The sequence below is a fragment of the Cebus imitator genome, unplaced genomic scaffold (assembly GCF_001604975.1).
Source record: "Cebus imitator isolate Cc_AM_T3 unplaced genomic scaffold, Cebus_imitator-1.0 Scaffold18, whole genome shotgun sequence".
Taxonomy (NCBI): Eukaryota; Metazoa; Chordata; class Mammalia; order Primates; family Cebidae; genus Cebus; species Cebus imitator.
This window is the reverse complement of record NW_016107333.1, coordinates 10,522,841-10,543,171: the sequence shown is the minus strand read 5'-3', so window position 1 is coordinate 10,543,171 and position 20,331 is coordinate 10,522,841. Positions and strand designations below refer to the sequence as shown.

General features: G+C 44.4%; 1 protein-coding gene across 1 annotated transcript; it reads right to left on the bottom strand.

The window, feature by feature from the left end:
* Positions 1-15,979: 15,979 nt before the first annotated feature.
* On the bottom strand, positions 15,980-18,214 carry DEFB132 (defensin beta 132). The gene is made up of 2 exons (XM_017511746.1): positions 18,126-18,214; positions 15,980-16,887 (listed from the first exon to the last, which is right to left on the bottom strand). The coding sequence occupies exons 1-2, from the start codon at positions 18,181-18,183 to the stop codon at positions 16,658-16,660; spliced, it is 288 nt and encodes a 95-aa protein (XP_017367235.1). The 5' UTR covers positions 18,184-18,214; the 3' UTR covers positions 15,980-16,657.
* Between the last annotated feature and the right edge of the window lie 2,117 nt (positions 18,215-20,331).

The following is a 20,331-nucleotide window of genomic DNA, read 5'->3' as shown; positions in this document are numbered from 1 at the left end:
TCTGGTTGGTGCTGCAGGACCAGTTGGGAATTTCCAATTAAATCTGCTCTTGCTTTTTACCAATAAAGCTGGATTTACGTTTGCTTTTTTGTGAGTATCTTGGAGTCCCCAGCTGGGCCTTGCAGAAGATGTGGTGGGAATAGACTTTGTCTTAAGATAAGGGGCGGACAACTGTGTTGACTGCGTCTGGGGCTCGAAAGTTCTCCAGAAGAAGTGCTGGAGCAACCCCTGCCCGAGTCTCCGTGGCTCTGTGGCTCTGGGCGACTCCCTCCTGCTGCAGTGGGAGCCCAGCTTCTCTCCAGTCCGTGCCCAGACCTGTTGAGGGCATTGTCAGGGCCGACAGACTTCTTGAGTTTAATACGCCTGGGAACTTGCTGGGCCTCAGTGCTTGGAACAACTCGGAAGGGCTATTCTGGCTCCAAAACTTCCTGTAGGCTCAGCTGCCACTATCCTTGGGCCTGCACTGCAGCTGGACTTCTCCCTGTGCCCAGACCTGCATACCTCTGTCTTCCTCAGTTGTCAATTTCAAGAGCACTCATTAATAAATGCTGTATACCCTACACTCAATCTCAGAGGTGGCTTCTCTGGGGACCTAGCTTGCTACAACTTCCAAGAGACTCTGGTCATTCACAGATCCACTTTGAGTTAGGAGACTTTTGGTTACAGGTAACAAAACCACCAACTCAAATCGTCCTGAACAATGAAAGGCTCAGGTAAGTAAATAGCTTAGGTGAGGGCTTTATCCAGAAATCACGTGACAGCACCAAGGACTTGGTTTCATTTATCTACTTTGTTTTCCAAGATGTTGCCCTTTTCTTAAGGTCAGTACTGCTTGTGGCCCCAATGTGCCAGCATCTCCCAGGGTTGTCCAAGTCCTCGTACATGTCCTGCTGGAGAGAGACTGGCTGTGTCCCAGAATTTTCAGCCAGTGTCTTAAGATTGGGCTGGGCACAGTGGCTCACACCTGTAATCCCAGCACTTTGGGAGGCCAAGGGGGTGGGTCACTTGAGGTCAGGAGTTCAAGACCATCCTGGCCAACATGGCAAAAGCCTGTCTCTACTAAAAATATAAAAATTAGCTGGGCATGGCGGCAGGCACTGGAATCCCAGCTACTTAGGAGGCTGAAGCAGGATAGTCGCTTGAACCTGGGAAGCAGAGGTTGCAGAGCTGAGATCATGCCACTGCACTCCCCCCTGGGTGACAGAGTGAGACTCCATCTCAAAAATGAAACAAAGAAAAGATGGCCAGGTGCAGTGGCTCACACCTGTAATCCCAACACTTTGGGAGGCTGAGGCAGGCAGATCATGTGAGGTTGGGAGTTTGAGACCAGCCTGGCCAACATGGAGAAAAGCAGCTCAGTCTCCACTAAAAATACAAAAAACTAACTGGGCCTGGTAGCTGGAGTGTAGTGATGAGATCTCTGTTCCCTGCAACGTCCGTGCCTCGGGTTCAAGCAATTCTCCTGCCTCAGCCTCCTGAGTAGCTGGGATTACAAGCACCCGCCACCACACCTGGCTAATTTTTGTATTTTTGCTAGAGACAGGGTTTCACTATGTTGGTCAGGCTGGTCTCAAACTCCTGACCTCAGGTGAGCCACCTGCCACGACCTCCCAAAGTGCTAGGATTACAGGTGTGAGCCACCTCACCTGGCTGGGACTGTTTCAATTAGTAAAAGAGGTACTCACGACAGCATGCCTTGTGAGGAATTCTCTCTTTCATCCTCAATAACAATGCTGCATAACAAACCACTACAAAACTCAATGGCCTTTCAAAAGAAATTTCTTCTTTTTTTTTGTGAGATGGAGTTCTGCTCTTGTTGCCCAGATTCTCCTGCCTCAGCCTCCCAAGTAGCTGGGATTACAGACATTCACCACATGCCCGGCTAATTTTGTATTTTTAGTAGAGATGGGGTTTCTCCATGTTGGTCAGGCTGGTCTCAAATTCCTGACCTCAGGTGATCCACCCACCTTGGCCTCCCAAAGTGCTGGGATTACAGGCATGAGCCACCGCCCCCAGCAGGGTTTTATTGTTACACTCAGGGTCTGCAGGACAATTGTACTTTGGCTGAACTAGACTGGGTTTGGTTGGGTGGTTCTGCTTCAGGTTGCAGGTCAGCTGGTCCTGGTTCCAGACTGTGGGTTAGGCTCAGGGGTGCTCCCTATGTTCTGGGGCCATCAGAGATGCACTTTTTTCAAGAAGGACCACTGGAGCATGAGTTATGTTAAACCACATAAGATCTCTGCTTGCACATGTGCTAGCATTTCATCCATCAAAGAAAGTCACTCCATCTTCAAAACCAGTAATTGTTGGTTGAGTTCTCGTATCACATCACTATGGGCTCCTCTTCTCTCTCTGTCTCTGTTCCTCCCTCCCTCCCTCCCTTCTTCCCTCCCTCTCTCCCTTCCTTCCTTCCCTTCCTTCCCTCCTCCCTGCTCCTTCCTTTCTTTCTCTCTTTCTCTCTCTTTCTTTCTTTCTCTCTCTCTCTCCCCCCGCCCCTTTATTTCTTGATGAGGCTTCACTCCTGTTGCCCAGGCTGGAGTGCAATGGCATGATCTCAGCTCACTGCAACCCCCGCCCCCTGGCTTTAAGTGATTCTCCTGCCTCAGCCTCCCAAGTAGCTGGGAGTATAGGCACACACCACCACACCTGGCCAATTTTGTATTTTTAGTAGAGATGGGGTTTCACCATGTTGGTCAGGTTGGTTTCGAACTCCCGACCTCAGATGATCCATCCTTGGATCCACTGAGCCACTGTGCCCAGCCCCCTTTTTCACTTTCAAAGATTCTTGTGATTGCATTGGGCCCACTGGGATAATCCAAGGCAATCTCGCCTTTTGAAGGTTGCCCAACTGGGTGTGGTGCTCATACCTCTAATCCTGGCACTTTGCAAGGCCAAGGCAGGAGGTCTGGTTGAGCCTAGGAGTTTGAGACCAGACCTGGCAACATAGTGAGACCTCAAAAAATATAAGATCCAGGTCAGCTTCTAGCAACTTTAATTTTATCTACAACCACAGTCCCTCTTTGCCATGTAATAACACATTCCCAGATATTCCAGGGATAGGATGTGAACATCTTTAGGAAGCTACTATTCTGCCTACTGTGGACTGCCTTCTCTGTACTCCAAAGATTTATGTCCATCCCACATGCAAAGCACATTCACCTCATCCAAAAATCTCATCTCATTACAGCATCAGCTCAAAGCAAAAAAACCTCACTTCAGTTCCATCAGATCAAAAATCCCAAATCTCATGATTTAAATCGGGCATTGCAGAGACTCTGAGAATAATTCATCCTTGGGTACAATTATTTTTTATCTGTGAATGTGTGAAACTCAAGAAACAAGTTACCCACTCCCAAAATACAATGGTGGGTGGGCATAAAATAACAGTTATAAACTTTCCCATTTTAAAAAAGGAGAAAATGGGCCAGGCACGGTGGCTTATGCCTGTAATTCCGGCACTTTGGGAGGCTGAGGTGGGTGGATCACCCGAGGTCAGGAGTTTGAGACCAGCCTGCGTGGTGAAACCCTGTCTCTACTAAGAATACAACAATTAGCTGGGTGTGGTGGCGGGTTCCTGTAATCCCAGCTACTCGGGAGGCTGAGGCAGGAGAATCACTTGAACCTCAGCAGCAGAAATCGCAGTGAGCTGAGACTGTGCCACTGTACTCCAGCCAGCCTGGGCAACAGAGCAAGACTCTGTTTAAAAAAAAAAAAAAAAAATCCAACTGCTTTCAAAGCTTGGGAATAACCTCTGCGTTTGTGGCTCTGCCCTCTGGTTCAAGGCTCTGTCTTCGAAGCCAGCTTTCCTTTTTGATAAGACAGTGCCTTTTGCAGCTCACTAGCTTCATCAGCCTGTCTCCTCTCTATAGAATTTTAGGAGACTGATACCCTTCATTTTTGTCCTCTTTCTGTCCCTTTTAGGCTAAAATGGCAGTATTTTTGCTGATATAACATGCTCAACAACTTGTGAGTACTCTGTGTATGTCTTGGGAATTTCTCTGCATTAGACAAGAGGCTCTTCCAGGTATTTTCTTTAGATAATCTTGCCTCTATTTTTGGCTTCTGCTCAGATCATTAAGATAATCTATGAGTCAGTCACATGCTTAGTTTCTTCGAAGAGCTTTGAAAAAATTGCGGTAAAATAAACTTAAAATGTATCATTGTAACCATTATAAATGTACAATTCAGTCACATTAAGTACATACACAGTGTAGCATAACCACTCCCACAATCTATTTCCAGACTGTTTTCATCATCCCAAACAGAGATTCTGTACTCATTAAATAATCGCTTCCCATTTCCTCCTCCAGCTCCCAGCCACTTGGTAACTTATTTATTTGTTTATTTTGAGACAGGGCCTTATTCCTGTCACCCAGGCTAAAATGCAGTGTCATGATCATGGCTTACTGCAGCCTCAACTTCCCAGGCTCAGGTGATCCTCCCACCTCAGTCTCATGAGTAGTTGGGATTACAGGCATGTGCCACCAGGCCCTGCTGAGTTTTTTGTAGTTTTAGTAGAGATGGGATTTTGCCATGTTCCCCAGTCTGTTCTTGAACTCTTGGGCTCAAGCGATCCACCTGACCTCGAACTCCTGACCTCAGGTGATCCACCCACCTTGGCCTCCCAAAGTGCTGGGATCACAGGTGTGTGCCATCTTGCCCGGCCATGTGTGTGTTTTTAAAGTGGTCATCCTAATGGATGTGAAGTGGTATCTCACTGTGGTTTTGACTTACGTTTCCTTAATGACTAATGATGTTGAGCATCTTTTCATGGGCTTATTTCAAGCATCTTTTCAAGAGCCTTTTGTGAGGCTGAATACCCTGACCCTTTGATCTTTATGAGGTATTTTTTGTAAAAGTTTGACAGCCACAATCTCAGCATTTTATTTTGAGTATTTCTCTGACAGTGAATCGCTCTCTCTCTTTAAAGTATTTTCTTTTTCATTTTCTTTTATTTTTTTGTGTGTGACAGAGTCTTGCTCTGTCACTCAGTCTGCAATGCAGTGGCATGATCTCAGCTCCCTGCAACTTCTGCCTTCCATGTTCAAGCGATCTTCCCACCTGAGCCTCTCAAAGTGCTGGGATTACAGATGTGAGCCACTGCGCCTGGCTTTCTCTCTCTCTCTCTCTCTCTGTTTTTTGAGACAGGGTGTCACTCTGTTGCCCAGGCTGGAGTGCAGGGGTGCGATCTTGGCTCACTGCAACCTCTGCCTCCCAGGTTCAGGAAATCCTCCTGCTTCAGCCTCCTGAGTAGCTGGGACTACAGGCATACACCACCATGCCTGGCTAATTTTTGTATTTTTTGTTGAGATGAGGTTTTCACCATGTTGCCCAGGCTGATCTCAAACTTCTGAGGTCAAGAGAGTCACCTGCCTCAGCTTCCCAAAGTGCTGGAATTATAGGTGTGAGCCACTTTGCCTGGCCTCAGTGAATCTCTTAAAGTTAGCGTTCTTTACCATTTGGATAATGATATCATTGAATGTTTGTATTTTTCCAGTATTCATGTTGAAACTTAACCTGCAATCCAGTATATTAAGAGGTGGGGCATTTTGGGAAGTAATTAAGTCTTGAGAACTCTGCTTGGAGATGTTCTTTGCTATCACCTCTGGATGCCTTTTATTTCATTTTCTATTTTCCTTGGCTGCAGCTTCTAGTACATTGAGCTGGGAGGTGACTGGTGGGCAAGGGAGGGGTTGCATCCTATATAAGTGTACGTGTGACATGGGAAGATGATGGCAGGCCTGATGTCTGGTGAGATGGAATGCATGCGCAGTGATTTGGGTGAGTTGTACACAAAGGTTTTGAAGATCAGTGTGGGGAAAAGGCAGAGTCAGGAAAACAGAACTGTGGGGTGGGTGTGAGGGCTGAGGCTGGATTGGTAGTGGGATGAATGGTGGAGTGAGGAGAATCAGTGTGGGGTGACTGGCAGTCAAAAGGTCCCTGGTAGTCTTCAAAGAATGAGAAGTAGGGATAAAAGTGGTAGAAATTCCTAATTTTTAGTAATCATCCACCAGGGCCAGCAGGCTGCAGCTTTGGAAGGCTTGCTCTTTTTTTTTTTTTGAGACATAGAGTCTCACTCTGTTGCCCAGGCTGGAGTACAGTGGCGTGATCTCAGCTCACTGAAACCTCCGCCTCCCGGGTTAAAGCGATTCTTCTGCCTCAGCCTCCTGAGTAGCTGGTACTACAGGTATGCGCCACCACACCCGGCTAAGCTTTGTATTTTTAATAGAGATGGAATTTTGCCGTGTTAGCCAGGCTGGTCTTGATCTCCTGACCTCGTGATCTGCCCACCTCGGCCTCCGAAAGTTTTGGGATTACAGGCGTGAGCCACAGCGCCTGGCCTGACTTGCTCTTTAAAAGAAATGTCACACCAATCTGGATAGCCTGGAGCAGCCATCCCCAACTTTTTTGGCACCAGGGACCTGTTTCAGGGAAGATGATTTTTTCTGTGGAGGGCGGGGCAGGGATGGTTTCAGGATGAAACTTTTCCACCTCAGATCCCCAGGCATTATTAGTTAGATTCTCATGAGGAAGGCAAAACCTAGATGCCTTGCATGCACAGTTCACAATAGGGTTCCTGCTAGTAAGAGAATCTAATGACGCAATTGGCATTAGACAGGAGGCAGAGCTCAGGCAGTAATGCTTCCCCTCACACCCTGCCACTTACCTGCTGTGCGGCCCAGTTTCCAACAGGCCACAGACAGGTGTCAGTCCTCCATGGCCCCGGGGTTGGGGACCCCTGACCTAAAGGGTCTAGATCTGCCCCAAACTTTTTTTTTTTTTTTTGAAACAGAGTCTCGCTCTGTCACCCAGGCTGGAGAGCAGTGGTATGATTTCAGCTCACTGCAACCTCCTCCTTCTGGGTTCAGGTGATGCACATGCCTCAGGCTCCCAAGTAGCTGGGACTACAGGCGTGCGCCACCACGCCTGGCTGATTTTTTAATGTATTTTTAGTAGAGATGGGGTTTCACCATGTTGGCCAGGCTGGTCTCGAACTCTTGACCTCAAGTGACCTGACTGCCTCAGGCTCCCAAAGTGCTGAGATTACAGGCATGAGCCACACTGTCCCCAAACATTTAAAAGCCCTCTGGTCTTGTGTAAAGCTCTTTAGCAGGGAGTCATTATCCCAGATTGGTCTGCTTGTTTTCTCTTCCTCTCTCTGCCAAGGGGGCGTTGCATCCATTGGGAATTCTGCTTTTCAGCTGCACAGAAGAGGCACTAAAAAGAAAGGAGCTACCTTGGGTGGGCAGGCAGGGATATAGTCAAAGGCTAAGTGCAGAAGCTAAAGCTTAAATTTATAATGATCCAACCCACCTGTGTCACTGTATTAGGCAGCAGGGTTGGAAGACAGTTGTGCCTGGACACTACTTGTTTCGATTGAATGCATTTGTGCTGGCGTGTGGTGAGTGCCATTCTCCCTTGCAAGCAATGTGGGACAAACCTAGATTGGTTGTGAGAAGCCCCTGTGCACTCTAACAGCTGCAGTTGTCCCTGAGGGTCATGGGGAGGGAAAGTCCAACAGGCAGAAGAGCCTGTGAGGTAAGGGGGCTTGCACAGGCAGCTTGTGAGGCAGGGTCTCTTTGAGCTAAAGTTCAAATTGGGATTCCAGATAATAATGGGGGTTCCAGGCAATGCCGTCTTATGTGGAATCTTCTGGAGGGGTCGTATCATCTCAGGTGAAATCCTATGGACAGGTGCTGTCATCTCAGATGTGAAGGTGGACAGATCCTGAATCTCAGCCATTTGGGTCTGATTGGATCCAGGGACAGAGATGTAATGGGAATCAGCCTTTTTAAGGACACTGAGGCATAGAGCCTTGTTTAGAGTCACAGACCTGGGCACAATGCAATGTGTTAGTGGCTTTCTCATTAGTCTGGAGGTCACTATTTTCAGAAGCTGTTTTTTTTTTTTTTTTTTTTTTTTTTTTTTTGGGGGGGGTTGTTTGTTTTTGGAGTTTTTTGTTTGTTTGTTTTGAGGTGGAGTCTCTGTCTGTCACCCAAGCTGGTGTGCAGTGGTGCTATCTCAACTCACTGCAACCTCCGCCTCCAAGTTTCAAGCAATTCTCCTGCCTCGGCCTCCCGAGTAGCTGGGATTACAGGCACACACCACCATGCCCGGCTAATTTTTGTATTTTTAGTAGAGACGGGGTTTCACCATGTTGGCCAGGTTGGTCTTGAACTCCTGCCTCAGGTGATCCACCAACCCCTGCCTCCCAAAGTGCTGGGATTACAGGCATGAGCCACTGTGCCTGCCCATGTGTGTCAGTCTTAAGTTACTCTGCCCCTTGATTACTGTTACTATCTACACTCTATTGTTTGCTGGGCAGAGGTACAATGAACTCTACCTCTTGTAAAAGTTCATCATTATTATTAGCTATGAGTTGCTCCTTGTACTCATGAAATTCAGGCAAAGATTTTGGCTTAGGCAAATTAGGATCACTGGGATTCTAAATCAGCATGCTTGGGGCCATAGGAATGTGTATGTGTTGAGGGGCAGGGATCGGCGGTTCTCTAGTGTCTTCCTTTGTTCATCTACCATTCTTTCTTTTTTCTTTTTTTTTTTTTTTTTTTGAGACGGGAGATTTTCTCTTGTTGCCCAGGCTGGAGTGTAACGGTGCGATCTTGGCTCACTGCAACCTCCGTCTCTCAGGTTCAAGCGATTCTCCTGCCTCAGCCTCTCGAGTAGCTGGGATTACAGGCACCTGCCACCACACCTGGCTAATTTTTGTATTTTTAGTAGAGACAGGGTTTTACCATGTTGGCCAGGCTGGTCTTAAACTCCTGACCTCAGACGATCCACCTGCCTCGGCCTCCCAAAGTTTTGGGATTACAGGAGTGAGTCACCATGCCCGGCCCATCTACCATTCATTATTGGAGTACTGGAGGGCAACAGGAGTGAGAAAGAAAAGAACGCAGAGGTGAGGCAACTAGGACGTCTCCAGAGCACTTAATAAGCTGTAGAGGTACTATTTAGATGACCAGACAATATTACTATTTTTAATTTATTTTTTATTTTTATAGATTTATGGGGTTCAAGTGCATATGTTGCATAGTGGTGGAGTGGGCTTCTAGTGCCCACCACTCAAATAGGAATGTTGCACCCAATAGGTAATTTTTCAAACCCCACCCCTTCATCCTCCCATGCTTTGTAGCCTCCAATGTCTATTATTCCACTCTATGCGACACATTATTTTTTAACTTTATTAAGAGTTGGTTGAAAACCCTATTCTGGGGCTCAGTGAGTCCGGCTAATGGGGTAAATGGAAGTTCTGTGGAGCTCCCTGTTCCCTAAGGCCCTTGTCTGTGTATCTTGTGAAGTGTGAGCCTTGACATGAATCTCTTGTGCCTGGGACACCAACAGACATTGGGAGGGCTTTGGCAAGGCCCTGAACAGTGGGGTCCAATCCCTTGTGTCTGGTGTACCCGCGTTTAGCCAACGTGTGCGACCGCCAAGGCGCGGGTACACCAAATACTGCCGGCAGATGGCGGTAAAGACAGACACAAAATCAGCCAACGACTTCAAGGACGGGCTCGGGGGTGAGGGGTGTGTGCGGTGTGGAAAGCATCCTGGTTGTAACTCGCCAAGGGCGCATTTTATTGCAGAATTCGCGATTGGAGATGACCATTTTGGCCTTTATTGTAGCGCGCGAGAGAGGATTTTGTTCTGCCCGCATTGCTAGTGTCCGGTCCAGGACTACACGAGCTGGCTTTGAGCCCCTTCTTCCAGGGTTCAGCTCCTGTCCCCATTTCTACTCCCTCCAACCTTCCTTCTTCGCGCAGACGAAGCTTATTTCCTGCTCAGCCTCTGCAGACCCGGTCGGTCACCCGCTTTGAAAGTTGTTCTCAAGGTCTTCACGTGGCTGGCTCATCATGCAGTCAGCTTGTTTCCTTTCTTAGAGGTCTTGCCTGACCACCATTTCTAACCAAGTTCTTTCTCCCCATCACTTTCCATCTATCACACTGCTTTATTTTCTTGGTAACTGCGACTGCTATCTGATTTTACACATTCATTTTTCTTACTGTTTATTACACATTCATTTTTATTTATTCTTTATTATTTTTTATTTATTATTATTATTAGTTTTTTAAAGATGGGGTTTCACCATAATGACCAGGCTGGTCTTGAACTCCTGACCTCAGGTGATCCACCCACCTCGGCCTCCCAAAGTGCTAGGATTACAGGCGTGAGCCCCCGCACCCGGCCTACACATTTGTTTTTAAAAATGTTCATTGTCTGATTCCACCAACTGTAAGTTGCATGAGAGCAGGCAATCTGTCTCCCTTGTTTACTGCTATCTCTAGTGCAGGAACAGTTCTTGGCACATAGTTGGTTCTCAATAAATATTTATTGAATTATTGCATGAATGTACTGGCTGTATCTATGGCAAAGGCAGGTTTCAGCTGTGATGCTTGCAACACCAGGAAAAGGAGGGCCCCATGTCAGGAAAATGAACCAAGAGTGAGGAAAAATGGAGTATACAGCTAACATACTCACTGCACGATAAGAACCATCTCTGGTCTGTGAGCTTGCAATGACCAGCCATGGAATCTTGACCATGCCCTCTATTGTAGTGAATCAGAAAACAGAACACTTGTGACCCTGAGTTGTCTGTCACTTTTACAAAGATAATGTCCCTGTGTTAGTGTTAAACATTGTATCATTGTAACAGCATCAGACCAATGGAGTTCAACCTTTATGTAACAAAGTGGTGAGTTGTTTTTCAGTTGCCCTGGGCCCCCAGGTTGAAAGTCATGGAAACTGAGCATGCCCAGATGAACTAAGCCAGAAAGGCAGGGGAACCTAAGTGCTCTGACCGGGAGGAGGCCAGGAGGCAGGATCCAGAACTAATCAGCTTGAGCCCTGGGGTCACCCCATGGCAGGATCCAGTCAGATCATGCCTTCTGGGGTCACCTCACTGCAAGATCCAATCAGATCAGCCTCATTATCCTATGTTTATAAACCCTTGACCCAGTCCCCAGCCCCTAAGAGACACTACTTTGGGAGCTATCCCAGTGTTCTTTCTCCTTACTTGTTGCAAGTAATAAAATCCCCTTGCTTGACTGAACCCATCTGCTGTGTTGGTAACAGAATCTTTTTGCGCAGCTTTTCCTGGTTGGATTGAGCCTGCAAATTGTCTCCTGAGAATACACCAACAGCTTGTATTCTCCTTCCTCTTCCAGGGAGCGGGTAATGCTGAAGATGGCGGCTTGGTTATTACTAATCAACACCTGGGGGCTAGGATAGATTTTTTTTTTTTTTTTAAGTAGAGAGACATTAAAAGTAGATTAAAATGGTAGGTGTGGTGGGTCATGCCTGTAATCCCAGTGCTTTTGGAGGCTGAGGTGGGAGGATTGCTTGAGCCCAGCAATTGGAGAGTTGGAGACCAGCTTGGGCAACGTTGTGAGAACCTGTTTCTAAAAAAAAAAAAAAAAATTAGTGGGGCGTGGTGGCAGGTGCCTGTGGTCCCAGCTACTGGAGTGACTGCTGAGATGGGAGGATTGTTTGATCCCAGGAGTTTGAGGCTGTAAGCTGTGTTCACTCTACTGCACTTAGCCTAAGTGAAAGAGCAAGACCCTATCAAAAGAAAAAAGAAAGAAAGAACAGAACAGATAATGATTGCTAGGGGCTTGAGAAAGGGCAAAGTGTGACTTTAAAAGTGTAACTCGAGGGAGTTCCAAAAGGCGAAGCCACTCTGTGAATCTAAACATGTTAAAATGCATAAAGTTCGAGTGTGGGGGCAAGGGGAGGGAAAGCATTAGGACAAATACCTAATGCATGCGGGGCTTAAAACCTGGATGATGGGTTGATAGGTACAGCAAACCACTACGGCACATGTATAGCTATGTAACAAACATGCGTGTTCTGCACATGTATCCCAGAACTTAAAGTAAAATTAAAAAATGCATAAACTTATAAACAATGATGAACCAAAACTGAGTACATGCAAAAACTGGTGAAATATGGGTAAAGGCTATAGTCTTATTAGCTGTATTGTGTCAATGTCAACTTCCCAGTTTTGATAATGTAGTGTAATTATGGAAGATGTTACCTCCGAGAGCCACTAGGTTATGGGTACATGAGACTTTCTGTATTAATTTTTCAACTTCTTGCAAGGGAGAATGGCACTTGCAACTCCTGACCTTGTGAACCACCCACCTGGCCCTCCCAAAGTGCTGGGATTACAGGTATGAACCACTGTGCCTGGCCTTTTTTTTTTTTGAGACAGGGTCTTGCTGTGTCACCCAGGCTGGAGTGCAGTGGTGTGATCATGCTCACTGTAGCCTTGAACTCCCAGGTTCAAATGATCCTCTCACCTCAGCTCAAGTAGCTGGGGCTACAGATACATGCCGCCACGCAACTTCAGTGGAGCCTTCCCTGACCCCCATGAGTGTAGAGATGCCTGGTTCTGCACCTGTGGTTTGGGCGGCTGCAGCTGCATCCAAAAGGTCAGGGATCCTGCCTGCTCCTGCACCCCCAAGAGCACAAGGAGGCGTGGGTTCACAGCCACGACTTGGGTGGCAGCAGTTGCACCTGGGGAGCTCCTGCCTCACTGAATTGGAAGGTATGGGGCTCCCATTGTCCCCAGCTCTGCAGCTCTGTGGAATGTGCAGCCTGAGCTTTGCCTCCCTGCTCCAGGTGGTGTGATGGCAGCGTCCACTCCAGATGGGCCACCACTGCCACCACCAGCTACTTGGGAGACTAAGACACGAGAAACGCACGTACACACACACACACAGACACACAGCCGGTGTCTCACTAGGTTGAGTGCTCCCTAAGTCTGCTGCCTCTGAGCCCAGCACAGCACTAGGAGTTGCCCAGGAATTGCAGTTCTTGTGGCCTATACAGCTTTTCAAGTTTATTTAGGACCCCCGAGCTCTTTAGCCCGTGATAGTGAGGCTTGCTGAAACGGAAGTTCGAACCTCTGGGATGGGTGATTTCCTTCTGGCTAGGATGGTCTGAATGATCCCTTTCTAGGCATCTGCTGAGTTCTGCCTAGTGTTAGCAGCACTGAGTTCCAATGGAAAATCTCACAATCACTGTGCTCTCCCTCCTGCAAGTGCACGTATTCTCTCTCCACACCGCTGCAGCTGCTGCCTGAGGACTGGGGGGCGGTGTGTCAGCAGTTCAGGACTATCTTTCCTACCATCTTCAGTGCCTCTTTCAGTGATATGAAATTAAAACCAGGTACTGTAATCACTCACCTCATTTTTTATTCTTATGAAGGCACTTTTTTGTGTAGATAATTGTCAAATTTGGTGTTCCTGTGGGGAGGAGGATCAGTGGGGGCTTCTATTCAGTCATCTTGCATCACCTCCTCTTCACTCTTTTAAACTGTGCTGCTATGATTGTGCTGTATATACATTAATCTTTTTGATATGAAGTCTAATTATTTCTTCAGAATATATTCCTAAAAGTAGAGTCTCTGAGCCACAGAACATGAACGTTTTTAAGGGTTTTGAAAGGGATATAGATAAATGTCTTCCAGAATTGACATATTTAGTTCTAAACAAGAGCATCTGATGATAAGACTTCTTTCTATTTATGCCTTGTCACACTCGGGTTTGTTAATTCTCTGACAATCTGGTAGGTGAAAAACAAGATCTCATTCTAGTTTTAATTTGCATTTATTTGATCACAAGTCAGACAGATTTTTTCCCATTTTTTGGGCCATTTTTGGAGTTAAAAAGCTAGTTCATGTCACTTTTTCATTTTCTACTGGGGTTTGATATTTTCCTTGTTGCTTCATACTAACTTGTTACATTTTATCAGTATCAATACTTCATCACATGTCTTAGTTTGTCAACATCTTTAAACTATTTATGATACTTTAATTTTTCTGTTTCACTGGGAGATTTATTTTATTAAAGTAATAGCTTTTTTGGAAGTTTAATTGATGTACAATAAACTAAACACATTTAAATTGTACCAGTTGATGATTTTTTGACTTATGTACACCCCTGTTAAGCCATTACCACAGTTAAGATTATGAATGTATCTCGATCAATCACCCCTCAAAGTGTCCTCAGGTCCCTTTGCAACATTCTTTCAGTCCGCTCCACACACCTCTCACATGCCCTGACAACCAGTGATCTGCTTTCTGTCATTAGAGTCTTACTTTCTATTGGCTCACGGCTGTAATTCCAGCACTTTGGGAGGCTGAGGTGGGCAGACGATGAGGTCAGGAGTTTGAGACCAGCCTGGCCAACATGGTGAAACTCTGTTTCTACTAAAAATACAAAAATCAGCTGGGCATGGTGGCACATGCCTGTAATCCTAGCTACTCAGGAGGCTGAGGCAGGACAATTACTTGAACCCGAGAGGTGGAAGTTGCAGGGAGCTGGTATCCCACCACTTCATACCAGCCTGGGGGACAGAAGAGACTCTGTCTCAAAAAAATAATTTTATGTAATTTAAAAAGAATTGTAAATAATTTTATGTAAATAGGATCATACAGAATATACTTTTTTTGGTAACTAGTTATTAAAGATGCAAATTGAAATCATAATGAAATACCGCTACACACCTACTAGAAGGATGAAAATGCAGAAGACTGACCATATCACATGCTGGTGAGAATGAGGAACAGCTGGAACGTCCACGTACTGCTGATGGGCACATCCACTGGCATGACCATTTTGGAAAACAATTTTGTATTTCCTTAAAAAGCTAAACATTTACCTACCATATGATTCAGACATTCCACTCCTAGGTATTTACCTTAGAGAAATAAAAAGCATACATCCATACAGAGATTTGTACATAAATGGTCATAGAAACTTTATTTGTAATAGCCACAAACTGGGAACAACCCAAATGTCCATTAACAAATCAGTGTATAAATAAATACTATTCATATGATGGAAGAATATTTTTTTTTCCCATTTATTTATTTTATTGTATTTTAGGTTTTGGGGTACATGTGAAGAACATGCAAAATTGTTGCATAGGAACACACATGGCAGTGTGATTTGCTGCCTGATGGAAGAATATTCATTAACAAAAAAGAATGAACTCCTGCAATACCCAATAAGATGGATGAATTTCAAAATGATATCTTTTAACATATAGAAGAATTTAATATTTTATGCCACCTAATAAATTTATTCTTACATGAGTTCTGCCTCTATTGTTATAAGAATTTTCTTGCTCTTAAATATTTGACCACACAATCTTTTAACACTTTACTTTTACACTGTCATTTTAAAGTCATCTATAATTAATTTTGGTCTAAGATATAAGTTAGGGAAGGGGCATTAACATTTTTTCTTATCTGGTTTGCTGGTTGTTAAGACTGCTTTTAATTATTTAGGACTGAGTGTTTTAGTTTGTTCTTCTCAGATAGAAGTAGTACCTGTCACATAAACATTATATAAAATGAATGGGCATCAAACTGTAAGAGGAAATTTATGAGCAATTCTGCTTTCTAAACAAACAAAAAAGTTGTCATAATTTTCATGAGTTTTGTGTCATATAAGGAGACAATTTTGACAGCCACAGCTTAAGAGCGATGCAATTTTGAATAACATTTTGTTCCATTATTCTATAAGCATTCTATTTGTATTTATAGATGGCATTAGTATGTAGTATTTCACTATTTAGATTTTTTCATTTTCTCATCATTTTAGATAATATTATATGGAACACCTTTTTGCCCATAACTTTGTGCTTCTCTTGGATAATTTGAAATGAACAAATTCCCAGAAGTAATGTTTGGTGGATTAAACAGGTAGAGTTCTGCTTCTCTGTGCTTATTTCCACACAGCTTCCTAGAGGGTTATGCCAATTTTATACCATGGGCAGGCACAGTTAAGTCACCAGCATCATGCCATCCTTGCTGTCGGGGTGTACTATCAGTGGTGGCTATGAATTTTCTCTGCTTTATCACCCAAATGAATAAATAAATACCTCACAAATCCGTCTACCTGGCTGGCCAAACCTAAACTTGGAGCTCCTTTCCCTCCCTCATACTCCGTGGCAGCCATGGGGGTGCACTGTTCAGATTTCCTTTCAAGAGAACTTGCTTCAAGGGGATAGTTGGTGGACAGTCTCAAGCTATAACACTTCTAGACCTATGGTAGCATTCACCCCATGTTCTCCAGGGGCTGTTCTCAGCCAAAGACTGAACCCATTGGATATGAGAGCCTGGCTAATCCTGCCCTGTGTGAACTCCTCTGAGAGGCAAGCCTTGCTTTGGGCCTCCCCATCTGTTTGGCTCAGAGTTTCTTAGAACTGCAGTCTCAGTGTTCCCCTGTTCAAACCTCCTCCCTCCCTCTCTCCTTTGTTACGTATCAGGCCAGCATTGCAGTCTGAAGACTCTCCCTGCCTGTGGCTGCTCTCTCTCACCTTTGTCCATCAGAGGTGTGTTCTCCCAGGCCGTCTTTTGCATGACCAATTCTGTCTTGGCATTTTTCATTTGGACCCAAACTGGCAGATCCCCTGTGGATGAGTCTGCATAATGATTATTCTCATAAGATAGATACAGACTCCAAATTAGTTATTAGGTGAATGACAATGATGGAGAAGATAGATGTTTTGGGGTTGGCTATAGATATCTACCCCATAAGGAGGAGCCTTGGCTAGTTCTTAACAATGCAGGAGGAATTGGAACAGTGGAAATGATATTTCTTTGAGTTGGTAAAGACAATAGCAGTGGTTATTATGATGTTGTGGTCATTTGTTGCTTCTTGTCTTTCCTTTGCATGCTGCTTCTCCTTGATTCCCGGTGCCTACTGATGGGGTATGGTAGGTCAGGCTTCGGCAAGAACAAGTAGCTGACGCAGCATTGTCTGACAGCTTTGCACATGAACAATGCTGTCTCCCCCCGGTGGCAATGTGTCCTGCAGTATCCTGGGATGTCACTCACACATTTTGATGCACCGCTACTGGCTGCATGGGAGAGGACAGGACAGAGAAGTCATGGTTGGAAGCAGCACAGGACTGCTAAGGGGTCAGGGCCAGATGGGAGTGTTTGTTTTTTTGTTCTGAGATGTGTCCTTAGGATGTCGTGCAAATGAGACTTGGGAAAGCGAGTGATGAGGAGACAGAATCTTCCTGGATTGATGGCCTTGGGGAACTCTGTCTGAGGAGCTCTTCCTCTTTGTCAGTATCTGCATCTTTGAAGCTAGGGAAGACCATAATTTTGCTAAATTTGATACTGCAGAATAGGATGTATGGGTAAAAACGGGGGTGGGGAGCCAGGTCTTCATGGTCAGGGAGGAGCTTGGATACTCCAAAGGGAGAAATGGTGCTATTCTCACTCACCCCACAGCCTCCCTTTTAAGGTGTTTCTGCCTTATTGTTTTCATAGACTCTAGAACTGTAAATATTAATCAACTTGGGGCAAAGGGGGAGAGTCAAATCATTCTCCAAAACCATTAAAAATAAAATAATGGTTGCTCGTGACAGGGCATTTTGGATTCACACGTACTGGGCACCGTTTCACAGTCTGGTGAAATGTGTTTGTTTCAGTGCTCTGTGTCTGCCATTGGCTCACAGCAGGGGCCTCTTTGGAGCACCCTCAGGCCTCTTTGGCTTTCTTCACATCCATTGCCTAGCTCTCCTCTAATCTCTGTCTCCCCCACCTCTCTGTCTGTCTCTTTCTGACCCTGCATTCTCTCTTAGCCCCAGGGTTTGAGCTGAACTCTTTGCTTACCATCCTGTGGGAACTAGCCTCTAAGAGGTCTCCTTCCATTGCCCCACCTGCCAATTCTCTTTTGAGCATAGGGATGGGAACGTCAATCTCTTCCTTCTAGGCTCAATATCTCCTTTGAGCCCCAGCCCAGGGCTGATCTCAATGGATGCACATGGTGATGACAGAAGGCTTCAGTGTCTTAGAAGGTTAGATATAGGGAGCTCACATAAAGTGAAAGAAAACACTTGGGTTCAGGTTGAGGGTGACTATCATTTTAGAATAGAAAACACATTTTTGTAAAGGTTATATAGGGTGGTGGCTGGGTGTGTAAGTGTGGGATATCAAGGCTAGTGGTGGTTATTAGAAGATCCCTACTTTAGACTGGAACTCTGGGGTGATCCCTGCTCCCACCCGGCTCATCTATCACCAGAACAACCAGATCAGTTAGTGTTCCTTCTTCCCAATTCTTCTTTCCCTTATTTATCCAATTTACCTGAGATCACCTGGGTCAGGAAGCCAGGGACTGCCAAGAGCAGGAGCAGGAACTTCATGGCTGAAGGGGTGGCTTGGGGAGCTGCTGGTGGTTTAATGGAGTTGGGTCCCCTTGTAATGTGCCTGGAGCTACTGCCTTTATAGGATCCACATGATGCCAGGATATGGGGCAGTGAACCAAGGGAGAGTTTTCTGTTACCGAGAGCAGTCAGATTAGATCAGAATGTCTACTGGGCTGGAGCATGGATTAATTTATTGAGTGCCTGTGTTCTAGACTGTTAGGAGTGGGAGAGGTAGAGCAAAGAGTGCATTGGTTCCCAGCACTCATCTCTGAAACTGCATTCCGGCCAGTATTGGTGAGAGGGATGAGAGGGAAACTGGCATTCTTTTGGTTGTTGCTGGGAGTGTTAACTGATGCAGTTTTTCTTTTGTAGCACAATTTGGCGATATACATCAGAAGCCTTCAAATGTGCCTTTTTTTTCCGCAGGAACTTTGTACCTTGGGCTTTTGTTTAAAGGGAATAGTTGAACAAGTACATAAAGAGGTTTATCTCAACATTATAGTAACAAAAAACCAAAAGCCACCTAATGGTGATAAAACATGTGTCTAATCTAATATAGAAAATATAAAATATAATAGAGCAGCATGCAGTTATTAAAAATGATGAAAAAGTGTAAAAATGTAGGTTACAAGATATGCATCTAGAATAATCTTTGATAAGGAAACATCTATGTGCCAACATATGTACGTATATATGTATGTATTATGTATGTATGTACCTCTATATTTATCTATCATCTCTATCTATCTATCTATCTATCTATCTATCATCTATCATCTATTTGTCTAAAATGCCTGAGTTTGGAAAGAACAATTATGTGTACTTTCATGATTGGAAAAAGAGGATAATTTATAGAAAAATTACTTATTGTTTGAATTTTAATACGAACACTCTCATATCTAAATTTTTGCTTTCTTCCTTTAGAGTTTAAGGTTTCTGGAGATTAGAGACTTTGCCATCTCCACATTCTTCTCAAGAAGTATTTTGTGGCCCCCTCCCCAGCATAGTATCCTTTGGAATCTGTTTCCCATCAAGACTCTCCTTTTGTGTTCCAGCTCTACTTTTCTAGGCTCCTTACTCTAATCTGGTGCCTGTGGTATAAGGGACTGTCTCAGGAGTCCTGGTTTGGGCCAACTGAATAAAGCAGCTCTAGCTTCTCACGTTTTCCTGCTCTAAAAAACCTGGTGTGATTTCAGACACAAAACAAAACAAAAGATCTAGGACTTGGTAAGAATATGTCCCAAGACTTTAGCAGTTGCTCAGATTTGTAAAAATATCATAGAATCTGTAATTTTTTTCAATTAAGTGATGTAAATTATAATCCTAAAATATATACAATCCCGTTTGTACCTTTGGTAAATCTATAACCACAGAAGCAAAGGCTTTTGTGTTCCTGTGCATAGTCTTCAATGAGTTAATTGTCTTTTTATCCTTCACCTGTTAAGCAGCGATGACTTTTCTTTTTTCCTTGTTTCCATACAGCATGCACAGTCCACTGGATGTCATACATTTGAGTCACCCCAATTTCCTCAACCCATTAAAAAATATTTTCATTTAAAAATAATTTAAAACATACAAGCTGCAACATACAAATTGTACAACACCCTTTTCCCAGCTCCCCTGAGATTTGCCTGCTGTTGACATTTTACCTTTCTTGCTTCAGCATTTGCCCCACCTCTGTCTATCTATAGTTATATGCATATCTCTATTAGTCTCTCTATGTATCTTTGTATACATTTTTCTTTGAACCTATTGGGAATAAGTTATATGCTCGTCGCTTTATATTATCATGGCCTTTTACTCCCAAATAATTCAGTGTGTATGTCCTCAGAATAGGGATATTCTCCCATATGACAGTATAGTTACTAACTCCATAAATTTAAATCAACACCACTTTTATCTAATCTATCGTATATATATATATATATATATATATCTGTGTTCTAATATTCCAGTTGACCTAATAATACCTTTATAGCATTCATTTCCTTCTTCAGTTGAGATTACAGTGTCAGGTCAGATATAGCATTTATTTTTAAAATATATTTTTTAATTAAAATTTTATTTTTAATTGACATAATGATACATTTATGTGATGCAGAGTGATATTTCAATACATGTACACAATGTGTAATGATCAAATCA

What these genes read in the sequence shown, in the direction of transcription:
- DEFB132 (XM_017511746.1), bottom strand. Translation starts at nt 18,183, where the DNA reads ATGAAGTTCCTGCTCCTGCTCTTGGCAGTCCCTGGCTTCCTGACCCAG. An exon ending in CCTGACCCAGGTGATCTCAG is followed by an intron (nt 16,888 to 18,125) that starts GTAAATTGGATA and finishes TCTCCCATGCAG; the next exon opens with CCAGTAGCGGTGCATCAAAA.